This window comes from Musca domestica, unplaced genomic scaffold (genome assembly GCF_030504385.1).
Source record: "Musca domestica strain aabys unplaced genomic scaffold, Musca_domestica.polishedcontigs.V.1.1 7, whole genome shotgun sequence".
Classification (NCBI taxonomy): Eukaryota; Metazoa; Arthropoda; class Insecta; order Diptera; family Muscidae; genus Musca; species Musca domestica.
In genome coordinates, this window is record NW_026712383.1 from 782,723 (window position 1) to 804,769 (window position 22,047).

General features: G+C 40.8%; 7 protein-coding genes and 1 pseudogene across 7 annotated transcripts; 4 read left to right on the forward strand and 4 right to left on the reverse strand.

Annotated features, from left to right (window-relative positions):
• Positions 1-466: 466 nt before the first annotated feature.
• Positions 467-868, reverse strand: LOC131806187 (uncharacterized; annotated as a pseudogene).
• Positions 869-6,565: 5,697 nt separating this feature from the next.
• Positions 6,566-6,962, forward strand: LOC131806085 (histone H4). The gene has a single exon (XM_059129990.1). The coding sequence runs from the start codon at positions 6,600-6,602 to the stop codon at positions 6,909-6,911; it is 312 nt and encodes a 103-aa protein (XP_058985973.1). The 5' UTR covers positions 6,566-6,599; the 3' UTR covers positions 6,912-6,962.
• Positions 6,963-8,499: 1,537 nt separating this feature from the next.
• LOC131806076 (histone H2A) lies at positions 8,500-9,019 on the reverse strand. The gene has a single exon (XM_059129981.1). It carries the CDS (start codon positions 8,873-8,875, stop codon positions 8,501-8,503), a length of 375 nt encoding a protein of 124 aa, XP_058985964.1. The 5' UTR covers positions 8,876-9,019; the 3' UTR covers position 8,500.
• Positions 9,020-9,030: 11 nt separating this feature from the next.
• LOC131806081 (histone H2B) lies at positions 9,031-9,563 on the forward strand. The gene has a single exon (XM_059129986.1). It carries the CDS (start codon positions 9,147-9,149, stop codon positions 9,519-9,521), a length of 375 nt encoding a protein of 124 aa, XP_058985969.1. The 5' UTR covers positions 9,031-9,146; the 3' UTR covers positions 9,522-9,563.
• Positions 9,564-10,317: 754 nt separating this feature from the next.
• Positions 10,318-11,129, reverse strand: LOC131806071 (histone H1-like). The gene has a single exon (XM_059129976.1). It carries the CDS (start codon positions 11,074-11,076, stop codon positions 10,333-10,335), a length of 744 nt encoding a protein of 247 aa, XP_058985959.1. The 5' UTR covers positions 11,077-11,129; the 3' UTR covers positions 10,318-10,332.
• Positions 11,130-13,733: 2,604 nt separating this feature from the next.
• LOC131806084 (histone H4) lies at positions 13,734-14,150 on the forward strand. Its single transcript, XM_059129989.1, has one exon. The coding sequence runs from the start codon at positions 13,768-13,770 to the stop codon at positions 14,077-14,079; it is 312 nt and encodes a 103-aa protein (XP_058985972.1). The 5' UTR covers positions 13,734-13,767; the 3' UTR covers positions 14,080-14,150.
• Positions 14,151-15,651: 1,501 nt separating this feature from the next.
• Positions 15,652-16,085, reverse strand: LOC131806077 (histone H2A). Its single transcript, XM_059129982.1, has one exon. It carries the CDS (start codon positions 16,046-16,048, stop codon positions 15,674-15,676), a length of 375 nt encoding a protein of 124 aa, XP_058985965.1. The 5' UTR covers positions 16,049-16,085; the 3' UTR covers positions 15,652-15,673.
• Positions 16,086-21,228: 5,143 nt separating this feature from the next.
• LOC131806080 (histone H2B) lies at positions 21,229-21,746 on the forward strand. Its single transcript, XM_059129985.1, has one exon. It carries the CDS (start codon positions 21,356-21,358, stop codon positions 21,728-21,730), a length of 375 nt encoding a protein of 124 aa, XP_058985968.1. The 5' UTR covers positions 21,229-21,355; the 3' UTR covers positions 21,731-21,746.
• The last annotated feature ends 301 nt before the right edge of the window (positions 21,747-22,047 follow it).

Here is a 22,047-nt window from a genome sequence, read left to right on the forward strand (position 1 = left end):
AGCAATTTTTTGTTTAACGGGAAAAGGAAAAAACAAAAATGGACAAAAAAAATCCCGTTAGCAAAATGTATGTGGTGGTTGTTTTTATGAGTCAAGCATTTTTTTCGAAGAGGGAGTACAAAAATGATAATAATTTTGCAAATTAAGGAAAATATCAAATGGATAATTCAAAAAATTCAATAAAATTAAAAAATAAAATATTCGATCAAAATAAAATAAAAAAATTAAATAAAAAAATAAAGTGTCGAAAAATCATCAACGAAAAAAAAACACATCAAAAAATATCTTTATTATAAAAAATGTTAATTGTTGAAAAATAATCATAGCCCTAAATTATTTTTATTTTTTTTCAAAAAATACTAAAAATTGTAGATTGAGTAAAAATATCTCTTTTTTATAAAATATTTGTGGTCCTGAAAGGACCGATTGTTTTGTTGTAAAATTGTTGCTTTTAAAACGTCAAGATTTAGCACGTTCTCCACGAATACTCCTGGCCAATGGATATCCTTAGGCATGATGTGACACGCTTAGCATGGATGGCGCACAGTTATATCTTCGAAAAGACCAACCAAGTAGGCTTCACTGGCTTCTTGCAAGCCATAACAGCAGAGCTCTGGAAACGCAAGTCAGTTTTGAATCTTAGCGATTTCACGAACCAAACGTTGGAAGGGGCAATTTGCGGATCAACAATTCAGTACTCTTCTGGTAACGACGGATTTCACGCAAAGCAACTGTACCAGGACGGAAACGATGAGGCTTCTTAAACACCGCCGGTGGCTGGGCACTCTTACGGGCAGCTTTGGTAGCTAGTTGTTTACGGGAGCCTTTCCACCGGTCGATTACGGGCAGTTTGCTTAGTACGAGCCATTTTTTCACTTGAATTTTTTTCACTTCACTAGAGATATGCACACAACAATTCAATTTTCAATTTTGCCTATGGCCATATTTATTTGGTATTATAAACTTACATACTACAGAAATGGCTTACTGTACTAAAATCTTAACTATATATAGCTATTCTCGCTATCTACTACTATTTTACATAACAATTCGCTGTGCTCTATATCACTTCGCATCTATCGACATAATTATAATATAAAACAAACTGAAACTTAACATAATGCCCCAAAAAAAATCCAAATTAAAAAATGCGAACTCTACTAAGTTATATAAAATCTTAAAACTATGACTTAAAATCTAAGACTACGACTAAGAACAATTCTACTATACAACAATACAATTTACAATTTTTTAATTGGTCTTTGAGCCCAATTATTGAGTACTGTTGTACACGACGTCATCAACATGGGGTGTTGTGCGTCGATGGTAAAATGGAGTTCCCCATCGACATACAACATCCCTTCCTCCGACGCCTTTTTAAGGCCCCAGGAGGCAGGTGTCCTGGGCTCTCAGACCTTCTGCGTCCAGATTGCAGTATAGGCGTTCTCGACGATAGTGTTGTCAGTCCGTCAGATCTGTCCAAAAATTGCAGTGCACCGAAATCAGACCCTGTCAATTCTTTCTCCCCCTGCCCTATCATAGATGGCCCTATTAGAGGGCCGTCTGATAGTGCCATCATGTCTAAACAGCAGTCCTCTCATGCCTAAACATGAAATCAGGACCTACGCTCCCCCTCCTAAGCTTTTCCATCTGGTTGGACGATATGCCAAACCAGACAGGAAAAGCGTAGGCACACTAGGTCGCATTATTTGCCGATATAACAGCAACTTACTTCGGAGTTAAGCCATCCCGCATCTTCATCAGCCCTTGATAGCTGAAGAGACCTTTCTCGCTCTGTCCAGGATAAAGTCTATATTCCATTGAAGTCAAAATTCTTTTGAAAATGACCCCAAGGTATTTTATCCTGTCCTTTATTTCCACAATATGAGGTCCAACTTTCACGACCGGATGGTACCTTGTAAAATTTGGACGAACATATTGAGTTTTCCCGGTAAATACAATTGCCGAGCATTTGTCCCCATTTAGCTTGAGGCCCCATATGGTAAAGAACCTATATAATCCTCAAGATAAATGTTCAACGTGCTTCCGCATACGAAGTAATGGGGCCGTATACGCCACAAGCACATCATCAGCATATGATAATGCCAACCCTCCACGTGGAGGTGTAGGCATGTCACTGACATAGATTTTAAACAACATCGGCCCTAGGAGGGAGCCCTGGGGCACCCATCAGTACAGGTCTGCGACTAGATAGTCGCTCACCTACCCTAACTCTGAATACCTATCAGACAGGAAACTTCCTACTAATCTCACAGTTTGGTGATCAACCCAAACCGTTGCATTTTAAACAATAACCTTGATGCCATACGGTATCAAAGGCTTTAGAGAAATCAAGTCCAACTGCAATAGTACCATACCTATTGTTAAGACCTGAAACCACATAGGTGTGAGAGCAGTTAGGCAGACAGTGGATAGCCTGCCCCTAAACCAACTGGTTGTCCTTCAACACCCTTTTATCCTCTACGAGTTTATTTAAATTTCCAAAATGAAAGACTCGAAGATTTACCGAAGGCTGATAAAAGTGATATCGGCCTATAGCTGCTACATTGTCCCAGAGGTGACCCCTCTTAAATATGGGAACCAACATAGCCTCTTTCCATGCCCTGGGAAAGTAACCCGGTTCAGACAGTGATTAAATAACCTGCCAGAACGGAAAATAACCTCTCCCGCCTTTTTTAAGGCGGTATCGGGTATTCTGTCCAAACCGCAGGATTTACGTGCTGGCCTACGGGCGATTGCCCTACCCACACAACCGGCGCGAAGAAAACCACCCTCGTTCCAACGAGTGGAGTTTTCAACATAGCCCCATCCGCAGTAATGTATCGCCGAAATTTACCATGGGGACCGATCGCTGACCCCCTCGGTAGCTCGATTAACTGAGCTACGGAGAGCATCATGTTCCCCAGGAAACCGATTAACTGGTCCTCCTGAGAAATTAGCACTCGGTCCTCCCATCGCAGGCGAAACACCCTGCACATGGTCTGCTAAGGCTTCGGCCTTTCACTGTCGTCCGTAATAAGTCGACCTGTGATGTCTACTAGATGACTTACAGGTTCTCTGGTATCGAGTCCAGCTGCCCTTTGACTTTGCAAAATTTTCCCTCAACTCTTATTCTCCTAAATAATCTTTGAGTCTATCTTGTTCGAAATTCGAACAGAGTCCTCAATTATGCGATCCAGATTTCTGATATCGGCTCTAAGAGCAGGAAATCTATCTGGATCACCAGATCTACGAGAGTGCGGCATAGCCTGCGACGCTCACGTATAAAGCCCAAAATTCTCGGGGAAGATCTCCAAGAGTCTTAGGCTTAACTCTCTGTTTAGTACAGAGGTTTCTATAGCATTGCGGAAATCTCACCTAGATTTTCCACACACCTATCTACCTCATCTATTGAAGCATTTCTGTTAGATGGTTGTGCACTCATCTAGCCCTAACCTAAGCTGACGCCTAAATCGTCCTACATTCATGCGATTGAAGTTCAGAAATTTCTGTCCTTCATTTCTCGCCAGACCCCCCAAATTTAATTGAATTTGAATCGCCCTGTGGTCCGATTCAAAATCAAATGCCATAGAAATTTTCCGCCGCCAACCAGAGGGAGTCCTGGTGTACGCAGAAATAAATCTATATGAGGCAGATGTCGCAGTCTCCCTAGTCGAATATCCGACCTTATTACCTCAAAGTCTAGGCAGTCCTGTAAGTCTGTCTAAAACTTGTCCACTCCAGTTTCTCACGTTACCTCCCCACGAAGTGTGCTTCGCGTTTAGGTCGGTTCCGATCAAAACTTCCCCAGAGTTATATAGTCAAAAACCTGCAAAATGTCCACGGGCCGTAGTGTCTCTTAGGTGCGAGGTACATTGAGACGAAAGCTACAGTGGAGCCATCATCCTTCCATACCCTCACCGCACAGGACTCAATGTGACCGGTTGAGAGTGGTATTCGATCACAGCGAATACCATCTCGAATAGCAACCGCGGTACCACCCCCGCGTTGCGCCCCTTCACGATATTGGAGAAAAACCCTATATCCCTCTAAACTAAAATTATGATAAGGGCTGAGCTTATGCTCAGCCAAAGGAGTACATCCGGCCTCCTCTCCTCACTAACACTTCAAATAGTGTCTCTTTGATAATGTCAATCAAAGAGTTCACATTTAAAAGACTACTTTAAAACTGGACATTTCCAGCAATGCATAGCCCAGGCAGACATGGCGGCGTCAATACCTGAAGATGCCATTATTTTTTGGAAGATAGGGCCAAAAGCCCTAGCCTTCTCGCATTTTGAGAGAAGTCCGTTCCGAAGATTGGACTATATTCTCAGACTGAGAGTTTACCTCTTTATGGGAGGTTGATTGCTAGAACGTGAAATGTTGCTAGCACGAGATTGGGGGGGTGGCTGTTTATGACCACCACCTGCAATAGTGGCGTACGAAAAGTCCGCACGGGCTGCCGCAATGCGCAGAGAGCGCGCCTCATTTTTGGCCTGAATGTCGGCCTTAGCTTTAGCCTTGCGGGCTAAAATTGCCAAACGGTGGGGACAGTCCCTAGCCGAAGCAGGGTGTCCATTTTGCCACAGTTAACGCAGAAACGGGCTGAGCCACCTTCTTTACTACCCTCCCCGTATTTGGATCGGTATACTCGATTAGAGTGTCTTGTCCCTTTGGAGAACAGGACACTCTTTGGACCGTGTTTGTTATTGCACTTGTTACAGCGCTTTGGCAAAGTGCAATTGGTCGCAATATGGTCGTGGCCTTGGCAATTGAAACATTGCTGCATTCCACGACCTTTGTCCTTACGGACCTTGACGTTGCAGTCGAAATCTTCTTGAGGTTATACAGCCCCAAGATGTCAGAGCTTTTGCTGACACGCAAAAGCCACAATCGGTAGGAGATGTTGGTCAGACCAAGAACTTAATTTTTAATCCTGATTGATTAGTGAGGAACTCACTAACATCCTCAGGCGAATACTCGCTGGTTAGCCCTCAATGGCCAGCATATTATGGCGTAACTCCCTAGGAGTGTGGTATAAAAATTATACCCCACGTACATCAAGGTCTCCTTGACTACATAAAGCGTTGAGGCCTTTAACCTTCACGACAAGACGGACGGACGGACAAGAGTTATACTAACTCACCTGAATTCAAATGTCGTCGAAGAACGCCAGCACCTCTGAAACGCCAGCGTCGAAATCTTGAAGGCTGGCATGTTTTTTGCCAGCCGAGGTTTTGTTGAATTTGCTGCTTTGACTTTGCAGCACCGGAAACAGCCTTTGATGCAGCGGCGGAACAGTCTTCTCGGCAGCAGCAGCAGCGGTAACAATATTGACAGCAGCAGCAGGAACAGCTTTTGCAGCAACTTCCGCACTTCTCTCAGTGCCGGCATTTTTCCTCCTCTCTCCTTCAAAACATACCGTAGTTTCGGTACAGCGCCCTTGAGGTATCTTTCTTCTTCTTTATTCCCTCAGTCGCCGGCGGTGCGACCTCCATCTCGTCGTCCGCCATACCGAGTTCTCTCGGCTGCCTCGGTAGCAAAACGGTCTCCTTGCTGGGGGATGAATTGCGCATTTTGCTAGCGCTTGTTGGCAGCAGCCAGCTCTGCTGCCATACGCCCCTTTTCTTCTTCTAGGCGGAGGATTCTTGCTTCTAGTTGCCGCACTAGAGCCTCCAACTTTATTGTATCGTAGGCGGAATTACCTACGTTACAGTGGCAGCGCTTTTTACGGGGCTGCCTTGGGACATCCGAACTGACAGAATGTCGCTTGTCACTCATGGCACCATCAGATGCACAGACTCTTTTATTTTGCCATTTTTGGCTTGGCAAATACCACCTCAGGACTGTTTTTTTCGCAAACCGCTTACATTTGCCGCCATTCATTTTGGCAGCAATCCCAAATTTCAATTTGACGGCGTCAGAAATTTTCGCGCCGTCGGCTTTGGGGTGCTGACGGTTTTGGGTTTTCCCGCCAGCACTGTTGATTTGTGGTCCTCCAAAAACCACCACTGCTCAAATACTCGGTTTTGTTGCCTTGTATTAGCAAAAATCCAATTTTGCTGCCTTCTATGGCTTCTCAACTTTTCGAGACACCCAAACCAATTTTGCCTTATTCCAGCAAATAACAAAATTTCTCGCCTTTTGAAAGACACCACCACGCACAGCAATCGCCACCGCAATCAACCACCACAGCAAACACCACTATGAAACAACCCCACTATACGAATTAACACTGCCGAAGAGATGTTATTTCACGAACTGCACACAAACACGGTAGACACTGTAATAAACGTTGCCATCGCCACGAAAACGAGTATTTATAGAAATTGTGCTGTTAGCATCAACTTTCGGGGTTGATATGTTAGTGAATTCTTACCTATCCGTATACCAAATGTACACGCACACACAAAAGAGAACATACAATACTAACGGCAAATGTACACACACACATATAACTGTACATACTTTACTTGTGCGTTCAATAGTTGGAGAGAGCCTCAAATTTTGTATAAATACGAGCGGAATCGCCCGAAAAAAACATTAGTGCTCAAACTGTTCGTGAAGTGATAAGTGAAATAAACTAAAGTGAAAAAATGACTGGTCGTGGTAAAGGTGGTAAAGGCTTGGGAAAAGGTGGCGCTAAACGTCACAGGAAAGTGCTCCGTGATAACATCCAAGGTATTACCAAGCCAGCTATTAGACGTTTGGCTCGTCGTGGCGGTGTAAAACGTATCTCTGGCCTGATTTACGAAGAAACTCGTGGTGTTCTGAAGGTGTTTTTGGAAAACGTTATTCGTGATGCTGTCACCTACACCGAACATGCTAAGCGTAAAACCGTCACCGCTATGGATGTCGTATATGCTTTGAAGAGACAAGGCCGTACCTTGTACGGTTTCGGCGGTTAAACAAATTCTTGACGCAATTTGGAGAAATATTTTTTACAACAAAACAATCGGTCCTTTCAGGACCACAAAATATATCAAAAAAGAGATACTTTCTTGTTGAAAACTATTTTTTTAAAATTAAAATAAATAAAAAATAAACACTTACCTTAGGAAATATAGGGATTTTATGTCAAAATTTCTAATAATTTTCTTTTTCAGCTTTCTCGTATTTTTTTCTCACAAGTCGTGAAAAATCAAATAAAAAAAATATAAATACTTACTCGTTTCTATTTTCTCCAGAATATTTTCACCGAAAGCCTTCTTTTACCGATGTCTCTTATTTTATTCCCGATCATAAACATGCCGTCGGCAACTCACATCGCTAAACACATTTACTTCTTCTTCTTCTTCCTCTTCGTATAATATGAGTATAACATAGCGTCGCTTTATGTATGTATTGGTATTATTTAGTCGATATTACTAAAGAACGACCATGCTGTGGTAGCAAAGTAATTTCATTTTGACTTTTTTTTTAAACATTGTTGAATGTTTTCTCAAAATTTAATTTGAAATTGTTGAAAATATTTATTAAATAGATCGTTGATTTATTTTATTTCGAAAAATTTCATTAAAAATTTGTAAATTTTTCACTAATCATTTCCTTTAAAATTTTACCGAAAATTAAAATCATTGAATTTTATTTAAAAGTTCTTCATTAAATGAATTTTATTTTATTTATGTTAAATTTTCTTATTTAATTTTCAATTAATTTAATTTTTCATTACATTATTTTTTAAAAATCACATTTTCGTTTTATTTAAAATTATTATTATTATTAATTTAAAATTATTTAATTTATTTCCTTTTCATCAATTTAAAAATTTTTGATTTCATTTAAAGTATCTTTTATTTTCATAAAATGTGTTTATTATTCCAAATTTCTTTAAATTATTTTCAAATATTTTCATTTAAATTTCTTTGAAATTTCATTAATATTTGCCTTTATTTTCTGAAATTTTCTTATTTTAATTTAATTTAATTATTTTCGTTAATTTTCATTTCATTATTTTACTTTTATTCTATTTTTTGTGTTTAAAATTTTCCATAGCACCACAATGCGCTTTTATTTTCATGTATGTGTCCATTTATTTCCACCAAAACACTACTTTGCCGCCAAAATTCCCTTGCAAATCATCTACTTTATGCCTTCCCCAAAGAATGCGCCGGGGTACGATTTTTTCACATAAAATTACTACCCAGCCAGCCACCACCAACTGCCACATGCTTCTTCTTCCTCATAGTATACATACTCATTTGGTGACGCCACGATCTCTCCTCTCTCGCTCGCTCTATTCCTGAAATCATAAGAGACAACAACAACGACGACAACACAAATATCCAACTGACAACGAAAAACAGTTATTCTGCCAACGTCTCATACAAAATTATTGAGAATTTTATTTTTTCATACAAATGTAGCTTGACGCAATTTCTTTCTCTTTTCAAATATTTTTTGTCGTCCTGAAAAGGACGGATTGGTTGATTTTTCTATGGAATTATACGATGGTCTGTATTCTTCTTCTTTCATTCCATAATACCTTTCGAATAATTTAGGCTTTCTTTTCGGTCTTCTTGGGCAAGAGAACAGCTTGGATGTTTGGCAATACACCACCTTGGGCAATGGTAACGCCAGACAGCAATTTGTTCAATTCTTCGTCGTTACGGATGGCCAATTGCAAGTGACGGGGAATGATACGAGTCTTCTTGTTGTCACGGGCAGCATTGCCAGCCAATTCCAAGACTTCAGCAGCCAAATATTCCATGACAGCGGCTAAATAGACGGGAGCACCGGCACCAACACGCTCAGCATAGTTGCCTTTGCGCAACAGACGATGGATACGACCGACGGGGAATTGAAGACCAGCACGATTGGAACGGGACTTTGCCTTTCCCTTAACTTTGCCACCTTTACCACGACCAGACATTTTCACTTTATTTTAGTTTTGAACACTTCACTTAAGCACTGAAAAACACAAATGATAAAAATTTTCGGGCCGAAACGTGCTATTTATACTTTTCTCACACACACATTTCTTCAATAATGGGGTGGTTTGCCTTGTGTGTGCCTGCTAGCTGTGACTACCTGAAATTCTTGTCGACTACAATCTACAAATTCTGTATAGCTGGCCGTTTTGGTTATCATTTGTGAACAGTGTTAAAAGTGTTTGTGTGATTCAAAAAAAATAATAAGTGAAAATGCCTCCTAAAACCAGTGGTAAAGCAGCAAAGAAGGCCGGCAAAGCCCAAAAGAACATTACCAAGGGCGATAAGTCGAAGAGACGTACCAAGCGTAAGGAGAGTTACGCTATCTACATTTACAAAGTGTTGAAGCAAGTCCATCCCGACACCGGTATCTCCTCCAAGGCCATGAGCATCATGAACAGTTTCGTCAACGATATCTTCGAACGTATTGCCGCCGAAGCCTCTCGTTTGGCCCACTACAACAAGCGCTCGACCATCACCAGTCGGGAAATCCAGACCGCCGTCCGTCTATTGTTGCCCGGTGAATTGGCTAAGCACGCCGTCAGTGAAGGTACCAAGGCTGTTACTAAATACACCAGCTCCAAGTAAATGTCTTGATATTTTTCATTTTGCGTCGAAATACTACCTTAAAAGGCCCTTTTCAGGGCCACAAAAAACATTTCAAAAGAGATCATATTTTGTTGAAGCTACAATTTATCATTATTTAGTAATAAACGAATAAAATTCCATAGGAAATATATTTTTCTCTATACAATGATTTTTCCATGCATTTAGCTAACTCGCATATGTGCCTATGTTTAGCCATTGCTTGTGCGATATGCTATAACAGCCATCGTCGTCGTGCATGTGTGCGTGTGTTAGTGGTGATTTGCCTTGCCGTCGTTGATCAACATCGAATGGGCATCATGTATGTGTGAGCATTTTGATACAGCACAACGGCAAAGCAACGAAATATAAGGCTGAGGCAGAAATTTTCAAAGGAAAAAATGTATTGATGGAAAATGTAAATATTTTGCCAAAATGTCATTTTTGGATGAAATTCGTGAAATTTAACAGAGAATATGAAAATATCAAATTTTTCAAAATTAAGTAGAAATTATAAAAATGACCAAATTATGGGGATTTTCGAGAATTATGACCTGTGGGTAATTAGGAAAAATTTTAAATATTTTATTATCTTTTATGACCTGGGTTAAAAAATAATCCAGTGGCGTCCACGATTATATTGGCTCAATAAAATTACCTAATAAGAACAGTAATTAGCGAAAGTAATTTTTTTCCCAAAATGAAACACGTGTACAAATTTACTTATTTATTTAGGTTACAAATATATACGATAACTGTTGAAAATAAATATTTTTCTCTTTTTTAATTTAATTTGTAGCCCTGAAAAGGGCTGTTAGATAGTATGTTTTCGAATATCGAAAATATTGTGGAAAAAGTAATCTTTCTGGGAAAAATTACTTCTTGGCGGCGGTTTTCTTAGCAGCTGGCTTCTTTGCTGCTGCGGCTTTTTGGGCTTAGCAGCTGCAGTTTTTGCCTTGGGTGCCTTTGGTTTAGTGGCAGATGCTTTGGCGGCGGTCTTTGCTGGTTTAGCTTTAACTGTACCGGTTTTCTTGGCAGCCTTTGCCTTTGTTTTGTCGGCCTTCTTCTTTTCAGCGGTCTTCTTGGCGGCAGAGGGTTTTTTGGCAGCTGCCTTCTTCTCACCAGCGGCCTTTTTAGGGGCGGCAGCCTTCTTCTTTTTATCACCAGCGGCTGGGGCCTTCTTCTTCTTTTCAGCAGTCTTGGCTTTGGGTTCCTTAGAGGCCGAAGCAGACAATTTGAATGAACCAGAAGCACCCTTACCTTTAGTTTGGATCAATTTTCCACTGGCAACGGCACCTTTCAAGTACTTCTTGATGAAGGGGGCCAATTTTTGGGCATCTACTTTGTAGGTGCTGGCCAAGTATTTCTTGATGGCGGGCAATGATGAACCTCCACGTTCCTTCAGGGTCTTGATGGCGGCATCAACCATTTGCTGGGTTGGAGGGTGGGTAGGGGCAGCTGATGGCTTCTTTGCTTTGGCAGCGGCTTTTTTTGGTGCCTTTTTCTCAACAGCGGCAACTGGGGAGGCGGTGGCTTCAACAACGGCGGCGTCAGACATGGTTATTCACTGTTTGGTTTATATTTCACTGTTAACACAAATACACTCACAAATTTATGTGTACTATTATTTTTGTTAGCGGCGAGCTAAAGTGTAGGTACATCGAAAAGATGAGATGTGCATAGTAGTCAATTGGTAAATTTTTCGAAAGATTGTGTGGAAGCGTGTTTAATTTTTTACAAAAGTTTTCGGAGAAATTAAATTTTCCTGAAGAAGCTTTGATAATTTTCACTAAAAATGTTTTATACCTTTAAAGTATAGATTTCAGGCTATGTTTTAAAGAAAGTTTGGTGTAATTATCACTTGCCGTTTGTGAATTATAAACGTTTAACTTGGCAGATTATAAAAATGTAATCACAAATTTCCAACTAAAATTTAAAAAAATCAAATTTTTTATGAAAATTTAATTGAAAATTCTTTTTGAAAATGTAGCCTGATATGTTTACTTTAGGATCAAAGAAAAATATCGATGAAATTTCATATTTTACTATGTGAAAAAATTGAAATTATTATGTGGTCTATGACAGCAGAAATCCTCTTGTTGGCATAATTTCAATGAAGAAAAGTTTTTCTTGAAATAAATTTGAAAGCTCAAATCTTAATAAGTTTTATAAAAATTTCTTAAAAAACATTTCAGAATTTGTATATTTACATCAAAATATAACATTATTCACAAAAAGTCATAATTTACGGGGAAAAGTTACAAAATCCCCAGAATACTTCATACTACCAATGTACAGGCATTCAGTGACAAACGGTTATGTATTTTCATTTTGCAATATTTTTTATGAAATTTAACATAATTTGTTCTAAAATTTATTAAAAATAGTATTAGAAGCCATTTTCTACGTCATTTTGTCAAATTTTTGATAATTTTATGAAAAAATATTCCCAAAAAGAAATTCCTCTTTACAGGCAAATATCACCTAGAACACTTGGAAATGACATGAAATTAATTGCGTTTTACAAAAATGATTTTCGATCAACTTCAAAGGTAGATATTATTGGAATTCCTTTTTATAATACTTTTAATTATATTTTACATCAAAATTATCAACAAATCAATTATTTTCTTCTTCAATTTTTGAAAATAATAAATTATTACCAATTTCTTCAAATACATCGGGCAAAAATAATTTTGTAAATCCATACGGAGAAAATTCATAACAAATCTCTTAAAATGCGTTTAAAACATTTAAAAATGTTGCTGAAAAGGAATAAAACATATTTCATACATCATTCCTGAAAAAAATTAAATACGTGGGGCACATTTTAGCTGGAAATTTTTAAAATGCACATGAAATAATTCTTAGAAATTAAAGGCAGAGAATTTTTTCCCGTTAAATTGAATAGTCCACAACAGAAAAAAATGATCGAAGGGGAATAAAATGAGAGAAATAGACAAATTTCGCGCCAAAAATCATAAAGAGAGCAATTTTTTGTTTAACGGGAAAAGGAAAAAAACAAAATGGACAAAAAAAAATCCCGTTAGCAAAATGTATGTGGTGGTTGTTTTTATGAGTCATAGCATTTTTTTCGAAGAGGGAGTACAAAAATGATAATAATTTTGCAAATTAAAGGAAAATATCAAAATGGATAATTCAAAAAATTCAAATAAAATTAAAAAAATAAAATATTCGATCAAAATAAAATAAAAAAATTAAATAAAAAAATAAAGTGTCGAAAAATCATCAACGAAAAAAAAAAAACAACATCAAAAAATATATCTTTATTATAAAAAATGTTAATTGTTGAAAAATAATCATAGCCCTAAATTATTTTTATTTTTTCAAAAAAATACTAAAAATTGTAGATTGAGTAAAAAAATATCTCTTTTTTATAAAATATTTGTGGTCCTGAAAAGGACCGATTGTTTTGTTGTAAAATTGTTGCTTTTAAAACGTCAAGAATTTAAGCACGTTCTCCACGAATACGTCTGGCCAATTGGATATCCTTAGGCATGATGGTGACACGCTTAGCATGGATGGCGCACAAGTTAGTATCTTCGAAAAGACCAACCAAGTAGGCTTCACTGGCTTCTTGCAAGGCCATAACAGCAGAGCTCTGGAAACGCAAGTCAGTTTTGAAATCTTGAGCGATTTCACGAACCAAACGTTGGAAGGGCAATTTGCGGATCAACAATTCAGTACTCTTCTGGTAACGACGGATTTCACGCAAAGCAACTGTACCAGGACGGAAACGATGAGGCTTCTTAACACCGCCGGTGGCTGGGGCACTCTTACGGGCAGCTTTGGTAGCTAGTTGTTTACGGGGAGCCTTTCCACCGGTCGATTTACGGGCAGTTTGCTTAGTACGAGCCATTTTTCACTTGAATTTTTTTCACTTCACTAGAGATATGCACACAAACACGGTAGACACTGTAATAACGTTGCCATCGCCACGAAAACGAGTATTTATAGAAAATTGTGCTGTTAGCATCAACTTTCGGGGTTGATATGTTAGTGAATTCTTACCTATCCGTATACCAAATGTACACGCACACACAAAAGAGAACATACAATACTAACGGCAAATGTACACACACACATATAACTGTACATACTTTACTTGTGTGTTCAATAGTTGGAGAGAGCCTCAAATTTTGTATAAATACGAGCGGAATCGCCCGAAAAAAACATTAGTGCTCAAACTGTTCGTGAAGTGATAAGTGAAATAAACTAAAGTGAAAAAATGACTGGTCGTGGTAAAGGTGGTAAAGGCTTGGGAAAAGGTGGCGCTAAACGTCACAGGAAAGTGCTCCGTGATAACATCCAAGGTATTACCAAGCCAGCTATTAGACGTTTGGCTCGTCGTGGCGGTGTAAAACGTATCTCTGGCCTGATTTACGAAGAAACTCGTGGTGTTCTGAAGGTGTTTTTGGAAAACGTTATTCGTGATGCTGTCACCTACACCGAACATGCTAAGCGTAAAACCGTCACCGCTATGGATGTCGTATATGCTTTGAAGAGACAAGGCCGTACCTTGTACGGTTTCGGCGGTTAAACAAATTCTTGACGCAATTTGGAGAAATATTTTTTACAACAAAACAATCGGTCCTTTTCAGGACCACAAAATATATCAAAAAAGAGATACTTTCTTGTTGAAAACTATTTTTTTTAAATTAAAATAAATAAAAAATAAACACTTACCTTAGGAAATATAGGGATTTTATGTCAAAATTTCTAATAATTTTCTTTTTCAGCTTTCTCGTATTTTTTTCTCACAAGTCGTGAAAAATCAAATAAAAAAAATATAAATACTTACTCGTTTCTATTTTCTCCAGAATATTTTCACCGAAAGCCTTCTTTTACCGATGTCTCTTATTTTATTCCCGATCATAAACATGCCGTCGGCAACTCACATCGCTAAACACATTTACTTCTTCTTCTTCTTCCTCTTCGTATAATATGAGTATAACATAGCGTCGCTTTATGTATGTATTGGTATTATTTAGTCGATATTACTAAAGAACGACCATGCTGTGGTAGCAAAGTAATTTCATTTTGACTTTTTTTTTAAACATTGTTGAATGTTTTCTCAAAATTTAATTTGAAATTGTTGAAAATATTTATTAAATAGATCGTTGATTTATTTTATTTCGAAAAATTTCATTAAAAATTTGTAAATTTTTCACTAATCATTTCCTTTAAAATTTTACCGAAAATTAAAATCATTGAATTTTATTTAAAAGTTCTTCATTAAATGAATTTTATTTTATTTATGTTAAATTTTCTTATTTAATTTTCAATTAATTTAATTTTTCATTACATTATTTTTTAAAAATCACATTTTCGTTTTATTTAAAATTATTATTATTATTAATTTAAAATTATTTAATTTATTTCCTTTTCATCAATTTAAAAATTTTTGATTTCATTTAAAGTATCTTTTATTTTCATAAAATGTGTTTATTATTCCAAATTTCTTTAAATTATTTTCAAATATTTTCATTTAAATTTCTTTGAAATTTCATTAATATTTGCCTTTATTTTCTGAAATTTTCTTATTTTAATTTAATTTAATTATTTTCGTTAATTTTCATTTCATTATTTTACTTTTATTCTATTTTTTGTGTTTAAAATTTTCCATAGCACCACAATGCGCTTTTATTTTCATGTATGTGTCCATTTATTTCCACCAAAACACTACTTTGCCGCCAAAATTCCCTTGCAAATCATCTACTTTATGCCTTCCCCAAAGAATGCGCCGGGGTACGATTTTTTCACATAAAATTACTACCCAGCCAGCCACCACCAACTGCCACATGCTTCTTCTTCCTCATAGTATACATACTCATTTGGTGACGCCACGATCTCTCCTCTCTCGCTCGCTCTATTCCTGAAATCATAAGAGACAACAACAACGACGACAACACAAATATCCAACTGACAACGAAAAACAGTTATTCTGCCAACGTCTCATACAAAATTATTGAGAATTTTTATTTTTTTCATACAAATGTAGCTTGACGCAATTTTCTTTCTCTTTTCAAATATTTTTTGTCGTCCTGAAAAGGACGGATTGGTTGATTTTTCTATGGAATTATACGATGGTCTGTATTCTTCTTCTTTCATTCCATAATACCTTTCGAAATAATTTAGGCTTTCTTTTCGGTCTTCTTGGGCAAGAGAACAGCTTGGATGTTTGGCAATACACCACCTTGGGCAATGGTAACGCCAGACAGCAATTTGTTCAATTCTTCGTCGTTACGGATGGCCAATTGCAAGTGACGGGGAATGATACGAGTCTTCTTGTTGTCACGGGCAGCATTGCCAGCCAATTCCAAGACTTCAGCAGCCAAATATTCCATGACAGCGGCTAAATAGACGGGAGCACCGGCACCAACACGCTCAGCATAGTTGCCTTTGCGCAACAGACGATGGATACGACCGACGGGGAATTGAAGACCAGCACGATTGGAACGGGACTTTGCCTTTCCCTTAACTTTGCCACCTTTACCACGACCAGACATTTTCACTTTATTTTAGTTTTGAACACTTCACTTAAGCACTGAAAAACACAAATGATAAAAATTTTCATTTTCATTTTCATTTTTAGCCTATGGCCATTTTATTAATTCAAGTCTTAATACTAACATAGGTTAAATGGCTTAAACCTAACTATACTATAAATAAACATGCATTTGTACAACGCCTACTTTACGTTAACAAAAAGTGTCACAACAAGTTTGTGATCACAACAAGCTACATTATGCCTTATGGCTACAACTTAAATTATGCCCCGAAAAATAGAATAATATAAAAAAAGGGCTATGAAAATCTTATGAACTAGGTGGAAAAAATTAAAACTAAATTAGAACTAAATATTTACAATACACTTAAAACTACTTAACCTAACTTAAGAGAGCTGGGCGGTGTTGTACACCAGTCTACTCCAGTCCGAGGATAAAAATCTTCTATGGTAGAATAGAAGACCTTCATCCCCATGGAGTAAGCCCAGCTCGTTCAGCCTGTAAAGGGCGGCTGGCGGCAAATGCTTCCGAGCTCGTAGCTGGTCCGCATCTTCTAAGCACCTAAACGTTCCCTCAACGATGCTATTGTCTATGAACTGGCATTTGTCGAAAAATGCCAGTCCAGTCTTAGTCATAAAGACATCTATCCTGTCTATTTTCGCCCTATCGTAGATCGCCCTACAGGAATAGGATCTATAGGAGCCATCTGCCCTAAGGAAGGGGCGCAGTCCCAGACAAGAGGAAAGTATTTTTCTTTCCCACAACCTTAGCCTTTCCATCTGATGTGACGAAATGTCAAACCAGACGGGGAAGGCGTAGGCGACGATAGGTCTGATCACCTGCCGGTAGATCAAAAGCCTAACATCGTGGGAAAGACCACCCCTCATCCTCAAGATTCGACTATATCCGAAATATAGACCCTTAGCCCTAGCCAGGACGTAGTCTATGTGCCGAATATGGTCGAACCTCTCCTGAAATACAACACCTAAGTATTTCATCTTGTCTGAAACTGGAACCTGCTCAGAACCTATTCTAAGAACCGGCTGAAACCTCTTAAAATTAGGGTATACTATGCCTGGCCGACCAAGAAAGGCCGTAGCACAACATTTCCCTACATTCAACTTTAGGCGCCATGTAACGAAGTACCGATGGAGGGCATCGAGGTACTCGTTAACGCGCCTATTAACCGACCTAGCAAGCGGACCGGAAAAGGCTAAAAGGACATCATCGGCATAGGTCAGGAGAAGACCACCAGGAGGAGGAGCCGGGATGTCACAAGAAAAGATGTTGTATAACATCGGGCCAAGAAGGGAACCTTGAGGAACCCCTGCCAACACTGGGCGGCGACTAGAGAGTCGCTCACCCACCTTAATCCTGAAGAATCGATCCCTAAGAAAACTAGCGACCATTCTACAGGATTGTCTGTCAAAGCCAAACGATTGGAATTTATATAAAATCCCATCGTGCCAGACAGAGTCGAAAGCCCTGGCGATATCTAGGGAGACGGCTATAGTTCCGTACTTCCTATCAAAACCTTTCCCAACGAAGCTGCTGAAAGCCGTTAAGGCATGGGTCGTGGAGAGACCAGACCTAAAACCAAACTGACAATCCCGCAGAATTCTCCTATCTTCTACGGTTCTTCTAATCCTTGCCAGAATAAAGGATTCGAGTAACTTTCCAAACGGCGATAGGAGGGAAATAGGCCTGTAGTTACCACACTGAGAGGGATCAGAACCCCGCTTCAGGATGGGAACCATCTTGGCCTCCTTCCAAGCCGTAGGAAAGTACCCTAAATTCAGACAATGATTAAAGAGAATTGTCAAAAAGGACAGAATTACATTTCCTGCCCTTTTCAAAGCTACATCGGGAATTTGGTCCATACCGCAGGATTTACGGGCTGGTCGGCGTGAAAGCGCAAAACCAACCTTCCTGGGATAGACAAACCCGCTATCTTCCCAAAGGGAGATGTTGTCCACAGAGGAGCCATTAGCAGTGAATGAACTGCTAAACGACACAACAGGAGAATGGTCTTCAATCCCCTCCACCGCCAAGCTGACTTGGCGCTGGAAGGAATCGGCAACCGAAACTCCCCCATGTCGAAGCGTTCCCTGCACCTGGTCCGCCAACATCTCAGCCCTATTTTCGTCAGAGCTCACCCTGGTACCAGTGGAGTCTACGAGAGGACTGACTGAATCTCGAGAGGAGAGGCCGGCCAATCGCTTGACCTTACCATAGGTCCTGGAATTGACCGTAATTCCCTCGAGATAGTCCTTATACCGATCGTTTTCGAATCGGCGAATATTGGCTTCAATAATCTGGTCGAGGTTGCGGATGTCAGCCGTGAGGACTAGTCGTCGCTCAGGATCACCAGATCTACGCAACACTCGACAAAGCCGTCTACGCTCCCTAATAAAACTTGCGATCCTAGGGGGGAGATTGCCCAGGATAGTGCTTTTTGCCCTATATTTGGGCACTGAAGCATCTATGGCATCTCGGAAGGCGGAGCCTAAATCCTCAATGCAGCTATCAATATCCGAAATGGATACGTTGCGGTCGGCTGGCAGAGTTACCTCCTCCAAGCCGCTGCGCAAGCGCTGCCTATATCGACGGATATTCATCCGGTCGAAGTTGTGGAACGACCTGACTTCTCCATTTTGTAAGGAGCCTGACTCTATTTCTATGAGAATCGCCCTATGGTCGGATTCAAAGTAGTGGGTCGTTGAGGTCGATCTACCCGCTGCCAGTGCTGCGCCTGGCGTATGCAGGAAGAAGTCGATATACGACCCTGCCGTTCCATTGGGCCTAGTGGGCCTATCAGATGGAATGGCTGCTACATCCGGACAATCGAGAAGGAAGGCAGAGATTGCTCTTCCCCTGGTATCGACCTCTGCACCACCCCATAAGGGATGTTTCGCGTTCAGGTCTCCACCAACTACAAGGTCGCCACTGTCGCGTAAAGCGAGTATGGGGTCCAGATCCAAAATTTGGAAGGGACCAACAGGGCGCTGGTAAACAGAAGCGAAGGCTATGGAGGACCCATCTTCCCTCCAGACCCTAGCGACACAAGATTCTATATCCCCTGAGGAAATGGGGATTTTTTCTGAGCGGAACCTATCTTTTACTAAGACTGCAGTGCCCCCTCTTGGGCCTGTCAGCCTATCCTGCCTATAGATTTTAAATCCTTGGCAGTAAAACTTTTGGCTGGGAGAGAGCCAAGTTTCTGCCAGCAGAATAATGTCCGGCTGATGCTCTAGGACAAAATTCCGCAAGAAGTGCCTCCTAGTTTTAGAAACTATGGAGCTGACGTTTAGAAAAACGCACTTCAACATACCTATTCTAAGGCTATATGGACCATTAGGGCCCACCAAGCTTCCGCGTCTCCCCTTTCTTCGCGGATACGCCTAAAACTGGGACCGAACGACCTAACCTTAGCTAATGTCGATAGATCTCCGAACTCCTTGGGCATGCTGCTCATCAGTCCTCCAATGTCTTGGGTGGGTCCGGATGGGCGAGCGGCAGCAGCAGGAGATTTGGGGGTGGGTTTCTGGGGCTGTCCAGGATTTTCCTCCCGCAACACCAGCATAAGTCATCTTGGCCTTCTCATCAGCGATGCGGCCAGACCTGGCTTTTTGTTTGGACTCGGCTTCCTTCCTTCTTTGGATCCGGGTCTCCAGAATTGCCTTCCGTTTAGGGCAGGAAGGGGAGCCCGCAGAGTGGCCTTCCACTTTGCAGTTGACGCACTTAGGGATTGCGTCCGTCTCCTTGCCCGCTTCAAAGGTGGGGCACAGATGGGTGGGGTGTCCTTCGCTGCACTTCTCGCAGTTTGGCGGCATCCCACAGTTTGCGGCGATGTGTCCATGACGCTGGCATTTGTAGCACCGCGTTGACTTTATCGCCCTATCCTTCCGGATCAACACACTAAGGCTGAATAACCTATTGACCTTATACAACTTATGTATGTCGGTCTTCCTATCAACCCTAACGAGCCATTTATCTGGCGCGATGTTGACTAGGCTCTGCACGAAGACTGGGAAGTCAAGCGTGCAGAGTTCTTCCTTTACTTCATCGGCGGTAAAATCGCCGGAAAGCCTATCTACCACAACGGTATACGGCAACCTATCTTTAGGAGTGTGCGTATGGAATTTGTACGCCCTCTGAACTAACAAGTCCCTAACCTTATCGTAGGTACTTAAACTACTTAGTCTAAGGGAAATAACTCCCTTCCTAAGCATTTTGATGGTGAAGTCGCGGGGGTTGAGCGACGATGCCAGGACAGTCCTGATTTCCTTGACTCCCGCCTCATAGATGGTGATGGGGGGAGCCGCCTTCTTCGTTTGGCCATCCTTCGGGGGGGCGGCCGATGCTGCTGGCGAGCCATTTGCCAGCACGGGCTTGGGGGAAGCAGCCTTGGCTGATGCTGCAGAAGCCTTGGACCCAGGCTTCGTCACGGCCTTCGGTGAAGGACCGTCCGTCCTTTTCGAGGATGTTGCAGGCCGGGCAGCATCCTTCATCGGGGCGGCCTTCAGTGCTGCCATGCAGGCAGCGGACGTTGAAGGACCGTCCGTCCTCTTACAGCCAGGGCCGTCCGCCCTACCGTTATTGGGACCGTCCGTCCCATTGTTGGTAGGACCGTCCGTCCTATCTGGAGTGCTTGCTGGCAGCGCAACGCACTCAACCTCCATAAGACCGTCAAGGACTTCGGCTGCCTTGACGGTACCCTCAATGCCACGGCTGTCAATTTGCGCTGACAGCCTGGCATTCTCCTCAGCCAACGCCTTCAGTTGCGCTTGCAGCTGCTCGATGTCGCCTGCGGAGGTTGGCGATTGTATTTTCCAACCGGAAAGCACGGTAATCGCTTTCGTCCACGCAACCGCAGCCACTCTTCTTCCGCTTACGCCTCTTGCGCCTGTCCTCGACGGTGATGTAGCCGTCCCTCTCGCTGGTTTCACTTAGCGAGCCCTCCTTCGCCTCCTGGTGTTGCGGCTGCTGTCCAGGTAGCTGCTCCATACTTAATTTCACTTTTTCACTTTTCACTTTTTTATCCACTTTGCAGGTAGTTCTTGCTTCTACGACGTTGTGTTGAAGACTGATAAAAATTTTCGGGCCGAAACGTGCTATTTATACTTTTCTCACACACACATTTCTTCAATAATGGGGTGGTTTGCCTTGTGTGTGCCTGCTAGCTGTGACTACCTGAAATTCTTGTCGACTACAATCTACAAATTCTGTATAGCTGGCCGTTTTGGTTATCATTTGTGAACAGTGTTAAAAGTGTTTGTGTGATTCAAAAAAAAATAATAAGTGAAAATGCCTCCTAAAACCAGTGGTAAAGCAGCAAAGAAGGCCGGCAAAGCCCAAAAGAACATTACCAAGGGCGATAAGTCGAAGAGACGTACCAAGCGTAAGGAGAGTTACGCTATCTACATTTACAAAGTGTTGAAGCAAGTCCATCCCGACACCGGTATCTCCTCCAAGGCCATGAGCATCATGAACAGTTTCGTCAACGATATCTTCGAACGTATTGCCGCCGAAGCCTCTCGTTTGGCCCACTACAACAAGCGCTCGACCATCACCAGTCGGGAAATCCAGACCGCCGTCCGTCTATTGTTGCCCGGTGAATTGGCTAAGCACGCCGTCAGTGAAGGTACCAAGGCTGTTACTAAATACACCAGCTCCAAGTAAATGTCTTGATATTTTTCATTTCATGCGTCGAAATACTACCTTAAAAGGCCCTTTTCAGGGCCACAAAAAACATTTCAAAAGAGATCATATTTTGTTGAAGCTACAATTTATCATTATTTAGTAATAAACGAATAAAATTCCATAGGAAATATATTTTTCTCTATACAATGATTTTTCCATGCATTTAGCTAACTCGCATATGTGCCTATGTTTAGCCATTGCTTGTGCGATATGCTATAACAGCCATCGTCGTCGTATATGTGTGCGTGTGTTAGTGGTGATTTGCCTTGCCGTCGTTGATCAACATCGAATGGGCA

What these genes read in the sequence shown, in the direction of transcription:
- LOC131806085 (XM_059129990.1), top strand. Translation starts at nt 6,600, where the DNA reads ATGACTGGTCGTGGTAAAGGTGGTAAAGGCTTGGGAAAAGGTGGCGCT.
- LOC131806076 (XM_059129981.1), bottom strand. Translation starts at nt 8,875, where the DNA reads ATGTCTGGTCGTGGTAAAGGTGGCAAAGTTAAGGGAAAGGCAAAGTCC.
- LOC131806081 (XM_059129986.1), top strand. Translation starts at nt 9,147, where the DNA reads ATGCCTCCTAAAACCAGTGGTAAAGCAGCAAAGAAGGCCGGCAAAGCC.
- LOC131806071 (XM_059129976.1), bottom strand. Translation starts at nt 11,076, where the DNA reads ATGTCTGACGCCGCCGTTGTTGAAGCCACCGCCTCCCCAGTTGCCGCT.
- LOC131806084 (XM_059129989.1), top strand. Translation starts at nt 13,768, where the DNA reads ATGACTGGTCGTGGTAAAGGTGGTAAAGGCTTGGGAAAAGGTGGCGCT.
- LOC131806077 (XM_059129982.1), bottom strand. Translation starts at nt 16,048, where the DNA reads ATGTCTGGTCGTGGTAAAGGTGGCAAAGTTAAGGGAAAGGCAAAGTCC.
- LOC131806080 (XM_059129985.1), top strand. Translation starts at nt 21,356, where the DNA reads ATGCCTCCTAAAACCAGTGGTAAAGCAGCAAAGAAGGCCGGCAAAGCC.